Source organism: Nerophis ophidion, linkage group LG25 (genome assembly GCF_033978795.1).
Source record: "Nerophis ophidion isolate RoL-2023_Sa linkage group LG25, RoL_Noph_v1.0, whole genome shotgun sequence".
Taxonomy (NCBI): Eukaryota; Metazoa; Chordata; class Actinopteri; order Syngnathiformes; family Syngnathidae; genus Nerophis; species Nerophis ophidion.
In genome coordinates this window covers 23,421,368-23,440,212 of record NC_084635.1, presented here as the reverse complement: position 1 = coordinate 23,440,212, position 18,845 = coordinate 23,421,368, and the positions used below count along the sequence as shown (strand labels likewise).

Genomic DNA, 18,845 nt, shown 5'->3' with positions numbered 1-18,845 from the left:
ACACAAATGTGAAGGCACCATTAATGCTGAATGGTCCATACAGGTTTTGGAGCAACATATGTTGTCATCCAAACAACATTATCATGGGCACCCTGCTTATTTCAGCAAGACAATGCCAAGCCACGTGTTACAACAGCGTGGCTTCCTAAAAAAAGAGTGCGGGCACTTTCTTGGCCCAGCTGCAGTCCAGACATGTCTCCCATCGAAGATTTGTGGCGCATTATGAAGCTTAAAATACGACAACAAGACCCCGGACTGTTGAACAACTTAAGCTGTAGATCAAGCAAGAATGGTAAAGAATTCCACTTTCAAAGCTTCAACAATTAGTTTCCTCAGTTCCCAAACGTTTATTGAGTGTTGTTAAAAGAAAATGTGATGTAACACAGTGGTGAACATACCCTGTCCCAACTACTTTGGCACATGTTGCAGCCATGAAATTCTAAGTTAATTATTATTTGCAAAAAAAAAAAAAAGTTTATGAGTTTGAACATCAAATATCTTGTCTTTGTAGTGCATTCAACTGAATATGGTTAGAAAATGATTTGCAAATCATTGTATTTCGTTTATATTTACATCCAACACAATTTCCCAACTCATATGGAAATGGGGTTTGTAAGTTGATAATTGTTTAACTGGGTACAGGTGTAATAAAAGTGCAAAAAAGGTGCGTACACCCTCATATTTTCTGGCGAGCTGGCTGTGTTTACACTTAAAAAATGTAATTCAAATGTCACACTAAATCACAGCATTTTTCTGACAATCGCCATATTGACCTCAATATAAGAGTGGTATTTACTTAATTTTCCTTAGAGACGTCAAAACATAAGTTTGACTTATTATTCAGGGAGTCTTGAGTTTTATACATGCACATGACTTTTCACTGATGTACCCAGAGCTTTTCTGCCGCGAGACTCGCCCGACAAAAATGTCTCAAAAGTTTGACATGTCCGCAAACAGGGGAGAAGTTGCAAAATAAATTTTAGCTCATTTGTGCGCATGCTCAATAAAACCCTAAACAACAGTGGAACAGCTATTAAATATGTTGAATACAATAACATGACGTCTGCTGTCATTAGGATGCCGAATGCTGGGATGTTGATTTATTCCCATTTATTTCAAATCACGAAATGTAAATGGAGTATTGTTGGCGGTTTTTGAATGGTTATTTATTGGGCGAAATAGAGGAGCGCCCATTGGCACCGCTGCAAGCAGACTTTTATTTACAAGTGAGAAAGCAGGGAAAACAATCCATCCGTCGCCACGTCTTTCTTAATGATTGCAAATAGGCAAAATTCCCCCCAAAAAGTACAGTTCCCCTTTTAGATCAATTGTTTTCTTTTTTTCGGTTTTTGACTGATTGATTGAAACTTTTATTAGTAGACTGCACAGTTCAGTACATCTTCCGTACAATTGACCACTAAACGGTAACACCCGATCAAGTTGTTCAACTTGTTTAAATCGGGGTCTACTTAAATCAATTCATGAAGGGGGCCTAAAATGTTTTAACACAAATGGGTCTTGAAAAAAGAGGGGTGCCGTCATCTGAAATTCTGGGTTGGCTTAAGTTTGGACCAATAAGTTTTATCGTCACAAAAAGCGCTCGGTTTTAGTACTAATTAACAGATGTGCTGTGATATTTTAAATGTATCAAAACTATTAGGCTCCAGGGCTTGCACAGTGATGCAACAATATGTTCCCCCTTTAAAAGATTACCGTATTTTTCGGATTATAAATCGCTCCGGAGTATACGTCGCACCGGACGAAAATGCATAATAAAGAAGGAAAAAAACATAAACGTCGCACTGGAGCATAAGTCGCATTTTTGAGGGAAATTTATTTGATAAAATCCAACACCAGGAATAGACATTTGAAAGGCAATCTAAAATAAAGAATAGTGAACAACAGGCTGAATAAGTGTACGTTATATGAGGCATAAATAACCAACTGAGAAGGTGCCTGGTATGTTAACGTAACATATTATGGTAAGAGTCATTCAAATAACTAAAACATATAGAACATGCTATACGTTTACCAAACAATCTGTCACTCCTAATTGATAAATCCCATGAAATCTTCTTCTTCGATGTCACTTTTAAACAACTCTGCCAACTCCAAAGGTATGCGTCGCTTCCTCTTGTCGTCTTCTGCTGCATATTTCACTACGTCCAGCTTGTAATCTGCAGTACATGATTTCCTTTTCGGTGCTATTTTGGTTCCGCCCTTCTCAATTTTTATAAGTTACCGCCAACGATGAAATGATCCATTTTAATAGCTACGGCAGTAGCATATAGCATGTAGCAGTCAGCATTCCATGACCCACAATGCACGTCTGCCATGACCCTCCCCCGCCGAATTCTTATTGGTTGACGTGTGTGTGACGATTGCTGACATTTTCTTCGTCTCTTCCGCGAATGAGATAAATAATATTATTTGATATTTTACGGTAATGTGTTAATAATTTCACACATAAGTCGCTCCGGAGTATATGTCGCACCCCAGGCCAAACTATAAAAAAAAACTGCGACTTATAGGACAAAAAATAAGGTAGTTGTTTTTCCCCACAAGGTTATGATTTACTGATGTTTGCCAGTTTTGATTATCTCACAAAACCAGCCTTTTACAGGGATGTGTACATCCTTGTAAATTTGTGGTGTAGACTGCATATTGTAAGAGTGCATTTAAGTGTGTCTTTGTCCTACCCTTCTTTGCTGGACAGGTCAAGGTGAGTATGGATGTCCAGCAGAACCTCTTTAAAGAAGAACAGCCTCTTGCGCTCAGCTTCCTGGGTGAGGTCGAACACCTGTTCCATGTCTTCCATGTAGCGAGGGTTACAACGGTTCAACTCTTCTAGGGCTTTTTCATAATGCTCTTTTGCCTGAAAAACACAGAATATTTAGAATTTCAGTCAAGTACATACTTTATTGAATATCTTACCAGTACAATATTACAATATTTCCTGTCGCGATGCACTCTCATAAAGTTTTATACTGTACAAAAAAAAAGGAACTAGTTTTCTGTGTGTGGCAGAAGAAAACGTAGGCGGAACAAAATGTGCTCACGCATCGCTAGACTTAGGACAACGTCTCTTTTGTTCCTTCAAGTTAGCTTTTTTCCCTTCATTACTGTATGTCTCCCAAGGTTCAGACATACTCTTCTAATGCAAGTGTTTAAAGAAAAGAAAATTGAAGTGAAAATAGATACTATAAAATGTTTAGAAAAGGGTAAAAATATTGTTGAACATTTGAAAGGATATGCTCTTGTGAAATGAAGTGATAACCAAGCAGCGTAGTGGTGTCATTATTTAGACATTCCTCTTCCCAATAAGTCCATCTCCCCTGTCGTAGCAATGCCCTCAACTACAGGGATAAAAGTAAGTAGTTATTAATTGTATTTAATGCTCGTATCATGTGTTCTGTGTAACTATCTAATGTGAGTGAATTTAATATCAAATTGAGGTATTTTCATTTATCCAAGTTTTGTCCCAATGAAATCAAAGATCTCTTTTGCAAGGAAAATGTGACCAAGGAAAAATTACGGCAAAAAACTACCACACGTTGATACAAATAAAATACAATCATACTGAGCTCACATAAACATTTAACTTGTTAAGATGGTAGACTGCAAACATTTCACCAGAACTTTAAACTCACTTGCTGTATTAAGGGCGTGTCGCCTTTTTTAATACACAGCCCAGTTCAAATTGCAGAGTTTACGCTTGACTTGCATCTCCATTGTAGGAACGGAACTTAATGTACATAAACCAAAGACCTGAATCATTTATTTTTAATGTTATCTCACTTTTCCTGCAATCTTCTTCAAGATTCTTTTTAAAGCCTCAGACATCTGTTTACCGACTCATGTAGAATTTTTCAAAGGATTTCCCTGTGTTTGGTTGATAATTTCCCTGTTCAGAAAACTTCACGCTTCCCACCACCTCTTTCTTCTATCTTGAGAGCAGAAAACACAGGAAACTAGTTCGGTCATATTTCAAAGTCACAAAATTACTACACACGGCATGTTTTTCCTATACTCCCTGACACACCCAGATTGGTACAAGAGCAGCTCCACATGGACCCACTGTGGGGGTTTTTCCCATAATTTTATTCTTTGTACCACAATTTCCATAATCCATAGTAATAGTCCAATAACATGGGGGTAGCAATAGTTATTTATTAAAAATGCATCGATCAGTATTGGCCAATTTTCGTGAAAAAGTATGTATTGGACTCTTGCTAATTAATGCTTTTTAAAGCTTTTTAAAGCCGATCACTGAAGTCCCCTTTGGCATAAACTTTTTAAAATCTTTATTATCTCTTGGCTAACAGGCGGCTAGCAGTTAATTGCAGCTATCTGCAGCAAATATGTGGATTTAAACTATGCAATTCATTAGGTAAAGATGTCAAAAAATATACTATTATGACCCATTTTAAGAAACTCAAAGTGTTTACAAAGTACAAAAAAGAAGATTCATGATCATTTTGAATTAATCAAAAAATAGATCATCATATTCATCACACTATATGAAATAAAGTGAATGTGAATTATATTTATATAGCGCTTTTTTCTAAAGACTCAAACCGCTTTACATAGTGAAACCCAGTAACTAGAATGGCAGAAGCGGGAAGCAAACCTGAAACTCTAAAGTTGCTGGCACGGCCGCTCTACCAACCGAGCCACGTCGCCAAAAATAGTATATACAACTTACTTCAGTGATATATATTAGTTATGTATTTTTTTTTTTTTTTACAACTTTATTATTTATGGAGTAAATTTTGTACAAATTAAGAACAGGAAGTTTTTAAACGTGTTAGCAATTGCTAAGAAATGGAAAAGGGGTAGGAATAAATAAGCCTTGCTTCTTCCTACTCCTTTTCCAACATGTTGAAAAGGTAAACTGGAAACTGTGATGTATCATGTTGTAATTGTATGCATGTTCGAAATAAGCTTAAACCATAACTGTGTATCTCTATACACAATAGTGGAGCAGCTCCTCTGAGTTAATATCATCACCTCTATCGCGGCAAATAAACTACCGCATTTTTCGGGCTATAAGTCGCAGTTCTTTTCATAGTTCGGCCGGGGGTGCGACCTATGCTCAGGAGCGACATATGTGTAAAAATTTTAACACATTACCATAAAAATATCAAATAATATTATTTAATTCATTCACTTAAGAGACTATACATATAAGATTTCATGGATATAGCAATTAGGAGTGACAGATTGTTTGGTAAACGTATAGCATGTTCTATATGTTATAGTTATTTGAATGACTCTTACCATAATATGTTACGTTAACATACCAGGCACATTCTCTGTTAATTATTTATGCGTCATATAACATACACTTATTCAGCCTGTTGTTCACTATTCTTTATTGGTTTTAAATTGCCTTTCAAATGTCTATTCTTGGTGTTGGGTTTTATCAAATACATTTCCCCCAAAAATGCGACTTACACTCCAGTACGACTTATATATGTTTTTTTCCTTCTATGTTATGCATTTTCGGCAGGTGCGACTTATACTCCTAAAAATACGGTACAAGTTTTATAATACGTTATATCAAATATTGTAGTAACAGCAATTGGGAGGAAAAAAATAAGAGCTTTGTAAACTTTAAGAAGTCTAGATGGAACCACGCTGCAGCAGAAAGCAACTATTACCAACATAACATTAACATTAACGTGTGATGTGGCCAGGAATACACAACATGTAAGGGGAGGGCAGATTGATTAATAAATCTGCGGTGTCGATACCAAGGGTAGTATCAGTATATGATTGATATTATAGTGATAAGGTAGATATTTTTATTTCACAATGTAATTGTTTTTATAAATGTTTAGAAATGCAGACTAGGTCGCTGGACAGTAAACAAGGGTTTAAATGAGAGTTTTCGCTTTATTTATTTGATTGTGTACTATTGACATTGTTTTGATCACCTGTATGTAATAAAATGGAATACAAAACTAGTAGTGTGTTGATAATGTTACACTGCCAATAGCACTTATAAATACATACAAAAGTATACAGTTAATACAGGTGGTTAATATCGGAATCGACGGTATAAAACCCCTAATCGAAACATCCGTAGTATTTGTAAAACTACTGCATAAACTTATGTACTGTTAACTAGGGGTGTAACGGTACGTGTATTTGTATTGAACCGTTTCGGTACAGGGGTTTCGGTTCGGTTCGGTTCGGAGGTGTACCGAACGAGTACACATGCTAGCAGCAACCGGGCTCGGAAAACATGTAAAATCCAGAGCTTGTAGACCTTCCTGCCTCGTAGAGATCTCTCGTTTGGGAACACTTTGGCTGCGTGATACAACAATGAGGACAGAGGTTTGCCAACATTGTTCAGCAGCTGCTTCTGACAACACGTAAACATGTATTGCACCTTTCCTGCTTCCGGCTCCCGGATCGTAGTTGAAGAGCGCAGGGGAGACACTCCTCCAGGGCTGATTTATTCTCCTCCACACACTCACCTCACATGCTGTCACATATTAAAGGGCCACACACACGCATACGCTATTCTCATAACAGATGCTAACACATTTGAAACGTCACCATCGCATTCAAGCAACCTCTCCTTGGCGAGTCAGGCAGGGCTAAAGCAATAACAAATGTTTTTTATAGCAGCAGATTTAAGTCCATATTCCATTAAAAAACAGATTTTGACCCACTTCTATGGTGGAAGAACAATGAGCCCATATATCTTCTTATTGCCAATCTGGGTGGGAAAGAAAAGTTATATTGAGGCTGAGTTGACTTGAAACTGTTTAAAGTTGCACTTTTTATATGTAGAAGAAAGGTTTTGTCATTTAATTTAATCTGAGCAACAACTTGAGGCAGTTTAATGTTGATTAACGTGGACCCTGACTTAAACAAGTTGAAAAACTTATTGGGGTGTTACCATTTAGTGGTCAATTGTACGGAATATGTACTGAACTGTGCAATGTACTAATAAAAGTCTCAATCAATCAATCAAAAAAAGCATTTTATATGTAAAAATGTTTTGTTAAAAAAACATTCAGAGCCTTATCTTATTTAGTTTTTATTTTATTTATGTTGACCACATTAACCCTGGCAATGGATCCTGTGTGTATATGTATGTTATGCCATTGTTTACAAATTTGGTAAATAAATAACCAAAAAATTTATATTTTGTTGTTTTCTTACTGTACCGAAAATGAACCGAACCGTGACCTCTAAACTGAGGTACGTACCGAACCAAAATTTTTGTGTACCGTTACACCCCTACTGTTAACCGAGTTTCAACAAGTATTCAGGGACAATTGCAATGCAACAAGTATTCAGGGATAATTGTAATGCCTCATAGATTAAAAGCAAAAGTTAATCGGAACCGGGTTCCTACATCACGTTGTAAGGTGAATATTTGTGTAAATCAGAATTTACACCTAAATTAACACTTAAATCACTCACACTGTGCATACAATATATTACGGTTATAAAATACAGTAATAAAACAAATAAATATAATGATTAAATACAACTGTAATTAACAGGACACAATTGAATCCTTGCATCCCTTTTGTAATCTCAGCCATCCGCTTCAGGAAACTCACTCGCTGCTTTATCGTCCCCACGAGCAGCTTAACCCTGAACATTAGGGTTGTGCAAACTAGCACCAGACTTACACTTCACTTTTACTTATTCTCCATGTTTTACATTAAAAAGTTCAAAACAATCTTTCAAGGTAACGCAAGGACAGTGTTGATTCTGCTATTCTAGTCACAACACTAGCACCCTAATGATGCGCATCAAAGTTGAGAGGTTGACACCAAAAGTGTGGCCTAAATTGGTGGGCGTTTCTTCTCTGAGTTTTTTAGGACCATTTTACTCCCGTTGTGATGTTTTTTTTTCTTTTATTTGGCATACTGCCACTAGAAGAGCCTGTTTTAATAATAATTTAATATAATGAAGGGCAAAAATGTTACTGATGACAATGCAATCCTTGCTCAATACAGCCGTACGTGATGCACATGCTCTATGTATTCCTCTGCCATTCGCGTTGACTTTACGGATTAAAATTAGAGTTGAAATTACTTTGAAAGCATGTAACTACGGAATGTCGTAAAACAAAAACCACCTGTGCAGTCGTGTGTAAGGTTTTAAGACTGTATGTGTTTATGTAAGCGTTGTACTTTTTCAGCCTCCTGGTTGCAGCGCTCCACCCGATTCGTGTATTTGCTGACTTCCTCTTGAGACTTGGATGTGTCGGCCTTAGCGTGGGTTTCCCTATTAATGGCTGTCCACTCCTCCTTCTTGGCCTGATGATAGCTCTTTTTAGTTGAGTCCACCTAAACAAAACAAAGATAACACATTCTTTTAATAGCCTTCTAACACATCCGGAAAATTTTCACAGCCATTCACTTTTTCCACATTTTGTTGCAGCCTGATTGTAAAATGTAATAAATAAATTTTTGTCTTCAAAATATTACAGACAATACCCCATAATAACAAAGTGAAATTTTTATTTTTATTTTAATTTTTTTTAAATTGCAAACGTATTGAAAACAAAAACAAATCGTATAAAGGATTCACAGCCTTTGCTCAATTATTTGTTGATACACCTCTGGCAGCAATTACACAATTACAGCCTCAATCTTTTTTATGATGCCACAAGCTAGGAACACCTATCTTTGGGCAGTTTCGCCCATTCCTTTTTGCATCACCCATCAAGCTCCATCAGATTGGATGGGAAGCGTTGGTTTTCATCCAGGATGTCTCTGTGTATTAGTCCATTCATCTTTCCCTCTATCCTGATTAGTTTTTCCTAATTCCTGCTGATGAAAAAAACATTCCCACAGCTTACGAAACATAACATAAGAAATATAAAAAAATATGGAAGAGGTAGAACGCTGTGAATACTTTCCGGATTCACTGTATAACCATAAATTGATTAAAAAAAAGATGTGTCAAACCTCTTTTAATTTGCGGACCCATGGTTTCTGGGCTTTGCGGAAGCCTTCGTCAGCCTCCTTAGTCTCCCTGAAACTTCCCATCATCTGCTTGTGGTAGGTTTCTTTCTGCCAACATCGCACTTTCTCACTGTCTTCTCCAACCAGTCGGTCACGCAGTTCTTGATGCAGCTCACACAGCCGATCGGCTGCCTGCATGAATGCATGCCACGCCTTCTCCAGGGTACCATACTGAGGCCCTGAGTGATGAGAACAAGCAATGAACAACTCTTTTGAAAACTCTTTAATTTGATTTAAGGCCAATTTGTAATCTATGGAGGTTGGTGTTCGCAGACCAGTCATAGCAAACTATGACTCAATAACTGATGTGTTAAAAGGTCCTTAAACCTTATAACTGTATAACTGTTGCACTAAATCACCATGTAGTTGGTCAATTATGTTTATTATTGGAAAAAGGGGATCAATACATGAAGCTTGGCAAAGGGCATTTCTAGAAGATTATTATCATTTGTAATGTTCCTGATTTGATTTAATAACACTGTTTGTCTTATTATGAATGACACGATTTGATTCAAAGGCTAAATATCGTTAAACCCCTTTTAATAATACAAAGGAACTAGTTGAAGATTATTTGTTTTCCTTGTGAAATCATCAAGGGATAGTTTATTAATAAAAACAAATACAATTCGGAAAGGGAAATAAAATCATATTAGAAGTACAAATTCAAACATTTCTAAAGGTAAGTTGATTCTTTTGTTCACATTTTACAATTAGCAAAAACCACATTTAATTGCCTCAATTAGTTTCTCTTTATTAACAATTTACTGCATTACCCTTATTGAATCTTTACTTCCATTACTGTCTTTATTACACAATTTTACACTACACAAGCTAAGTATTGTCATTTTTCCAAACTGCTATTTGTTTCTTGATATTTAATTATTTTCAAGACATTTGTCTTTACCAAAACATGAACAAAATTTAAATGACATAATGTAAACGAGTAGAAATAATTAAGAATGTGTGAATCAAATTCCCCAATTAAGGGTTAAAAATGTCAAGCAGGTCAAACTTGATTTTACCATCTACCACATTATGTTTAGAGTCCGCTAATCTTTACACTTTTAATTGTTGAATTACTGTTTGTTGTCTCTTTTATGTCGTGCGGTCTATCTATATCAGGGGTCTCAGACACGCGGCCCGCGGGTCAATTGTGGCCCGCAACACATTATTTTGCGGCCCCCACCTTAATATGAAAGTTTAATGTTAGTGCGGCCCGCAAGTTTTATATGAATGCTGCTTGACAGCATTGTGTGTGGAGTTGAAGGAATCTACCAATCACGGTGTGGTATATGGCTCTCGAGGGCCGAACATTTGACGTCACTTGCGTGATTCAAGCATAGAAACGTCTTCTCGCTTTTCCACTAGACCAAAATGGCGTTTTCAACGTTCTGGGTTGCCTACCCCTGCGTTAGTGGAAAAGCGGCAAATGAGTGAAAGCGACAGAAATGTTGCCATGGAGACTAGAGTTTTCTTACGTGCCTGGGTGCAGTCACACCGCAACACCTGTCTGTCAATAGTAACGGGCCCCGATAACCTGGACCAATTCAAACCGTTATTTGTTTTTGTTTTTTTATTTAATTTACGTTGCCACACACATTGTTGCTGACTGGAGAAATCGAATTATTATTGTTAATCCTTATGACAGATGTATTTACTTAATTCTCATTTTGTTCATTTATATTTTAATTTTATTTTGTGTTGAAAATAAAAATAAAGACATTTAAAAATATTTTAAGAAAACCTTTCTCGCGGCCCAGCCTCACCCAGACTCTGCATCCAGTGGCCCCCAGGTAAATTGAGTTTTAGACCCCTGATCTATATGGTGGATGCCATGCTGTAGCGTGTGTGACGAAGCTAACCTTTCTCGACCACACTTCTCCACCTCTTGGCCCAGTCACTCAGCTGCACAGCATAGCTTTTCTCGATCTTAGCACGTTCCTGGAAACAGCTGACCAACTCATTACATAGTCGGTGGCCATCGTCTACCCGCTTCACCGTTCTCTTGTAGTTTCCTGGCTGCGTAGGACACCAAACAGATACCATAATGTGATTTAATCAATCGAGTATGTTCAAAAGATCTCATGCAGGGCAGACACTATTCTTCCAAAGAAACAGTAGAATCTGTTTAAGTCAACGTCCCATGCATTGGTTGACTCATGTCGACATAACAGAACATAGCCATTGCTTGCACATTTAGGCCCTTATTTACTAAAGGTTTGTGTGTACTAAAACACGTGAAAACTTGATAGCACACAAAACGTGTGCAAAGTGGATTGAGCAGAATATGGCGTGCAATCCATTTTACCGCTCTGTCTTCATTAATGTGCAATATATATGCTGATCATCACAACGGCCACAATACCGGGATGAGAAAATGTAAACATATCAAACAGCACGAGAAATGTGATTTATCAACACTGTTCACCCCTTTGCAAGCGCTTTTTTGTGTTTTATTTAGCACAAAGCAGAAGGACGTGCAAACTGACAATCTGCAGGATCAGTGCTTGCGATGGACAGACGAATATCCTCCGTCAATATGTGTGACTGTCAACATTTTGGACTGACAGAAATAAACATATCGTCTATTCAGAAATGTACTTTTATAATTGTATAACTGTTGGGTGACTTATGCTGCTGATTAAATTTAATTGACGTGTTTGGGTGTCTGCTGGCATTTTTTTCACATTCATTCGGGGTTTTTTTGTTTAGAAAATATGTTACTATAGTACATGTCTGACTCCTACACAAAAAGACGTCTATCATTTTGCATTTTCTTGCATTTCAGTCATTCCAGACACACAAGCACAAATGTGCTGGTGAAGCAAAACACACCCTTGCGCAAACAGGTAGGAGCATGATAACATGAATGTGCAGAAAATGATCGTCTGTGTGGTAAAAGGCCCGTATGCACACAAAATCCTCATTTAAATAAAGCGGTCTGCACCACTTTTCAATTGCACATGCAGTGTTAGATCCCATACAACATGCCCACTTATAGTACACGCTAATTTATTTTTTGCACACTGTCTCGCGTATGATATTTGGATCTTAGTCAATCCGGCCCTTACTTTTGAATTTCACCAGATACATAATAATGGGTGATGATAAATTACTTTTTACCCTATAGCAGTTTGTTAATGTCACTTTTCTCCATTTGTGAAGATTTTTAAGTGGTGCATTTTGTTGCTGGGGAGGAAAAAAGTAGACGTTTACCACGGAAGAACAAAAAGGACTTCGGTCCTCTGCCAAAGCTTTAAAGTGTCAGTTCCCTCCTCTGTTGCGCCTCCCAACCTTCTTTGCTAGTTTTCATTGATTTAAAAATGACCACAAATCTGCCTTTGGAAAAAAACACAAGAAATAATAACATTATCAACACTATAACACATGTCAACATTAACTGCCTAGATATTATCCTTTTGGCTTTCAAATTTCAAGTTCTCAAATAGTCGACAAAAACAGATCAGTGTTGTCTACTTAAGCGAACACTTTTTAATATTTAGAACACAGTATACAGGGACTTGATGAATTAGTTAACTTGGACGGATTATCAACATAAACAGGCTCCACCGTACGAGGGCCACAAAGGGTAGGATGACATTTTGGTTGGTGTTTAACAGCACTGAAGCTGTAAACTAAAAACAAGGTGAGAGTCAAACCAAACATGCAAATATCTTAAACTCTTTCAAAACTGCTGATATAGGCTTGTGTTTTGATCTATTTATTTATTGCATTGTGCTTTTGTTCATCTTTTTTAATGTTGAGAGACTGCAGAAGGAAATTTAATTTAATCAATCTGCATTTTCCATTTAAATAAACAAAAACTACATCAATAATATTTAAAAAAAAAAAAAAGCCATAAAATGCTTCAAAATCTGACATTTGATTGTCAGGAAACTGAGAATTGGCGTCATGAATGTCTTACCACAAAATGTAACATTGTAAGACCTAAAAATAATACATTTTCAGCATGTTTATTTGAACATACAGTAAAAAAATCACAATAAGCTATGGCCAGTTTTTGGCTGGTAATAGAACACATGTTTGTTGTAAATCTTTACCTCCCAGAAACTATCGCAGGTTTCAAGGGTACTGAGGTCTCCATCAGAGGACATTTTGCGGTCCGCCTTGCAGCACGGAATGATGGCGGCTTGAGATGAAACTAAGAAAAAAATCAATCAAATAAAAGCAATTTAGGTTAATACATATTACAAAGTGGTAAAACCCAACACATGTTGGTTAAAAAGTGGTATGCTACAGTTCATACAAACATTAACATTCACAACTGACACAAAAAACAAGTTGATGATGCGTTAGGGCTGAGAGGTAAGTCAGTCTTAAATAAAGGCACAAACATTGGAACTAAGGGTTCACTGACAGCAACAAAATGGCAATAGCAGAGGATTTTAGCAAGGAAAAAAAAAAGAAATAACTTATTGACTACAACTTTGGACTACAACTGAATAAAAATGGCAGACTCGTGCAAAGCTCCTTGGGTAAACCTCTACCATATACCATACACCCATTTTTATTCACTGGCAGCAACAAAATGGCAATAGCAGAGGATTTTAGCATGAAAAAAAAAGAAATAACTTATTGACTAAAACTGAATAAAAATGGCAGACTCGTGCAAAGCTCCTTGGGTAAACCTCTACCTTATACCATACACCCATTTTTATTCACTGGCTTTTAACCCAGCATGAGATTTTGAACTGTTTTTAACTTTTAACTTTTTTTAACTGTTTTTTATCTAACAAATTGTTCTTAGGGTAATCTGTATTTGCTTTTTCAATGAGTATTTTACTTATGTTTTAAATGTTATTTTTTAGTCTGTCCTTTGCCTCTATTTCTTTGTGGTGTACAGCCCTTTGTTCTTCAACTGTGGTTGTTTCTAAAGGGCTTTATAAATAAAGTTGGTATAGTATGGTATGGTATATATTCAAAAATTTACTGACATAATTAAGGCAAAATCACAAAACCATTAAAGTTTCAAATTCCAAATGGCTTATTTGGAGCAAGTTTTTAAGAAGGCAAGATTGTTTTTTAAATATCTCAGCCATGCCTTTCAGGTACGATTTCAAATTCCGGGACTTATGGAGCTCGCAGAGACACAAAAAGTAGTGTACAGTTTTAAATCATATCTGTCAGTAGACTGACAAACTATGACACAGTTGACGGCCATAGAAAGGCTTTGGTATGTAAATAAGACTGCCCACTAATTGGTACATTCTTAAGAGAAAGCGGTGTAATACCGCTTTCTCTTAAGAATGCACTATGGTCTGCAAAACCAAATAGATGTAAAATTTGGACACAAGCACTACCACTCACTAAATGTTATGTAGACCACAAAGAATTGTTTTGAATGGAAAAAATAAATAAATAATACACATAATATCCATCTTCTTCCAATTATCCAAGGTCGGGTCACGGGGGCAGCAGCCTAAGCAGGGAAGCCCAGACCCTCCTCTCCACAGCCACTTCGTCCAGCTCTTCCCGGGGAATCCCGAGGCGTTCCCAGGCCAGCCGGGAGACATAGTCTTCCCAACGTGTCATGGGTCTTCCCTGTGGCCTCCTACCGGTTGGACGTGCCCGAAACACCTGCCTAGGGAGGCGTTCGGGTGGCATCCTGACCAGATGCCTGAACCACCTCATCTGGCTCCTCTTGATGTGGAGGAGCAGTGGCTTTACTTTGAGTTCCTCCCAGATGGCAGAGCTTCTCACCCTATCTCTAAGGGAAAGCTCTGCCGCCCTGCGGAGGAAACTTGTACCCGTGATCTTGTCCTTTCGGTCATAACCCAAAGCTCATGAACATAGGTGAAGATGGGAACGTAAATCGACCGGTAAATTGAGAGCTTTGCCTTCCGGCTCAGCTCCTTCTTCACCACAACGGATCGATACAGCGTCCTCATTACTGAAGACGCCACACGGATCCACCTGGCGATCTCACGAACCACTCTTCCCTCATAATAGGATCCTTTTAACTGTTTAAAGACAAACATTAAACCTGCAACTCCAACGGAGCCTGTGAACGAACAATCTGAGAAGAACACTAGTATCTATGGATAGATGTGAGAATATGGTTTCATAATTTCAAACCAAATTATGAGTTTATTCTAACTAAAAATTCCTATGTTTCAGCTGTGAAACACCTACAAGAATCTAATGATGAACTCTGTCCAAGTTCATTGTGACCTAACTTCTCTATACATCCACTTCCTGCGTTTTGCTCATTGGACAGAATACTCTTTCAAGGCTAGAAAACTTCCTGCTGCAGACAACAACCTGAGAGGAAAACAATCGTTGCTCCAGTCCACAGCACTGACTCACTAATCTACCCTGTTTGGTGGGGACATAAAGATTTGCAACAACTACTATAATAACTAATATTGCACTCAAGCTTGATGTGAAGAAAATCATACATACAGTATTTCCCTAAAATCGTTCAGTCCTAGTACTCTGTTTACAGAATAGTTATGTGGGAAAAACATGGGCTTTGACTGTAGCTGTTAAAAGAGGCTATTACTTGTATTGTGTCTTGTATTCCGACTTCTTGCCGGAAGTGAAAACCAGTGGTTGTAACCAAGCCAAGAACTAGAGCTGGACGATAGGGCCTTTTTTTAATACAGTATCTCGATATTTCTTAGCTCATATCGCGATACATATCTCGATATTTTGCCTTAGCCTTGAATTAACACTTGATGCATATAATCACAGCAGTATGATGATTCTATGAGTCTACATTAAAACATTCTTGTTCAGACTGCATTAATATATGCTCATTTTAAACTTTCACGCAGAGAAGGAAATCACAACTTAGTCAATTGACCAAAACTATGTATTAAACAGTTAAGCAGTGGCACAAACATTCATGTCATTTCCAAAACAGAAAGCGCAAGATAGACATTTTAAAACAAGCCATAAGTGCACTTTTGTGCATGATGTCACCAAGATGACATATCAAAACAACACCAAATTAAAGTGCACTTTTTGTACAGAACGCCACTAAAATAGTTTAAAACAAATAAAGTGTATTTTTGTGCATGATGTCACACAAGATATTTCAATAACTATCAAATAAGAATGAGCTGCATAATTCGTCCTTTGCTATGTATGGGTAAGTTACTGCGGACGTTATCTCCTTTTGTTGACGACTAGTTTTTTCATACGGTGTGATGTGGAAATGTTTTCCTCTGCATTTTTATGGTGTGGCCGTGTGGCACTGAATGGAAATATTGACATGGAGCGTAAGCACTCTTCATTCTCGAGCAGGTGACTTTTCAAATGATGTTACATATTAGCAGTAATGCTACTTTTTGTAGCTACGCTTTTGCCCCACACTTGACAAATTACGGTTGTATGTTCGACAAATTCCCACTTGAAGCCAAACCACCGCCAGACGACGGACCCCATGCTGTTTTTCTTGGGAATTAATTCTTCTTCAATTGTTACCAGTTTCACACCTTCTTTCTCTCGTATTACCACTCGCACGGGTCCGCTAGCATCACAGCTAACGTTACCCATGGTGCTACGTCTCTGCTACGCGAGGGCGTATACGTATGTGACGTATTTAAGAAAGTGTGCTTGCTGTCTGTGAGAAGGAGAGACAAGAAGGAGTGGGAAGAGCCCGTAGTATAATGCCAGCTGGTAAAAGCAACTGTGTGAGAACGTATACTCGAATATCACGATATAGTCATTTTCTATATTGCACAGAGACAAACCCGCGATATATCGAGTACATCGATATATCGCTCAGCCCTAATCGGAGTACAAAAGAAGCTTAAGTCTTCCTCCAAAAAGCAGGTACGAGCAAATAGTCTTATTACGCAATGGAAAAGAACCTATACTTCATGCAAAAAAAATTTGTCGAGTGATATCAGGATTATACGTCGGCCGCGTTCCCAGACATATCGAACTATTGTGCTACAGACGCCATTCTACACTACAAAACAGAGGGAAACTTGGAAAAGCATGGAGTTCTACGACTTCTTTGTGTGTGGTGGGGTCAAGGAAATTGGTATAAAGACTGTCACGCATAAATTTGCATCGTTTTTGTTCTGGCAAGGTTGCATTTCATGATTTAACTTTGCGTCTACTTCCATGTTCGTTGCTGTTGCACGCATCGTTTACGAGTAGCGTGTTTTTCCCCGTCTTTATCAAAAAATAACTATAGATGTCAACATTGTGTATTTGCTGAAACTTCATTTCTAATTGTTATTTATAAACATAACTATTAGGTTTTGCTCGCATTTTCTTTCTTTTATTTAGACTCGCCAAGTTGGTACTTTTTGAAACTTTTGTAGCAAACGTGTTTAAGAAATACAAATATCAAGACATCCCTTAAAGGCGTGTTTGATATACTTTGAATGTTTATTATTTCCCTTTTACAAAGTGAATGTTTATCATTTCCCTTTTAAAGTGATCACTGCAAACTCATGCACTCATGGGTGTAGAGGGAATACTGCTATATATATATATATATATATATATATATATATATATATATATATATATATATATATATATATATATATATATAAACAAACAGCTACATGCTCACCCCAAAGGAGAACACAATAATCAAGTTCGCCGACGACATTGGTGGTGGGTCCCATTACAGGGGGGGATGAGTCTGCATACAGAGATGAGGTTCTGAAACTATCAGCGTGGTGTTCAGTGAATAATCTGGCACTGAACACCACAAAAACCAAGGAACTCATCTTTGACTACAGGAAAAACACTGCAGGAGGTGGAGAGAATCAACTCCTTGTAGTTCCTCGGCACCCTCATGTCTGCTGACCTGTCCTGGACCAAAATACAACTGCGGTCATCCGGAAGGCCCAGCTGAGGAAGAACAGACTGGAGAGGCAGCTGATGGTGACCTTCTACCGCTCGGCTGTCGAGAGCCTGCTGACGTACTGCATAACAGTGTGGTACGCCAGCTGCACTGAAGCAGACAAACAGGCGATTCAGAGGGTCATAAAGTCTGCACGTAAAAACATTGGCTGTCCACTGCCCTCCCTGAATAATTTACACAACTCCTGTTGCCTCAAGAAAGCAAAATACATCACCAAAGACAGCACACACCCTGGCTTCCACCTGTTCGACCTGCTACCATCAGGCAGGCGCTACAGGTGCATCAGAGCCAGAACAAATAGGCTCAGAGACAGCTTCTTTCCCAGAGCTGTCACCATGTTGAACTCTAACTTATGATAATAATAATCAATCAATCAATCAATCAATCAATGTTTATTTATATAGCCCTAAATCACAAATGTCTCAAAAGGACTGTACCAACCACTACGACTACGACATCCTCGGAAGAACCCACATGAGGGCAAGGAAAACTCACACCCAGTGGGCAAGGAGAATTTACACCCAGTGGGAAGCCTGTGACAATGATGACTATGAGAACCTTGGAGAGGACCTCAAATGTGGGCAACCCCCCCCCTAGGGGACCGAAAGCAATGGATGTCGAGCGGGTCTAACATGATACTGTGAAAGTTCAATCCATAGTGAAAGTTCAATCCATAATTTACCCCCATACAATATCCTGCCCTAATACCCTAATGTGCAATACTACCCTTCGAGTGCATTACGTCCGACACTGATTGTTATTTATTACTTCGGTACTCTTGTCTTGTTCTGTATATTGTACAGTAGTTTGTATTTCTATAGTGTTTATTAAATCGAACAGGATTTCTTATTATTTTTAATGGATAGTAGTCTGTTTATTTCAATTGTTAGTTTTTTCCTTTATTATCTCTTGTGTTATTTATTTTACTCCATTTTTGTTCCCACTACCGCACCTTAAGTTGGAGTCTTTAATCTTGTTATATGCAAATA

The 18,845-nt window shown here is 37.8% G+C and overlaps 1 protein-coding gene across 5 annotated transcripts in view; it reads right to left on the bottom strand.

Moving 5' to 3' along the window:
• The window catches only part of pacsin3 (protein kinase C and casein kinase substrate in neurons 3), an 81,281-nt gene that overhangs the window by 34,776 nt on the left and 27,660 nt on the right, over positions 1-18,845 (bottom strand). For all 5 annotated transcript variants that reach the window (XM_061887595.1, XM_061887597.1, XM_061887596.1 and 2 more), the window contains 5 exons: positions 13,064-13,164; positions 10,865-11,021; positions 8,946-9,181; positions 8,166-8,321; positions 2,700-2,875 (listed from right to left, as the gene is read on the bottom strand). In XM_061887595.1, coding sequence (XP_061743579.1) covers positions 2,700-2,875; positions 8,166-8,321; positions 8,946-9,181; positions 10,865-11,021; positions 13,064-13,164 — 826 coding nt within the window. The remainder of the gene's footprint in view (positions 1-2,699; positions 2,876-8,165; positions 8,322-8,945; positions 9,182-10,864; positions 11,022-13,063; positions 13,165-18,845) is intronic.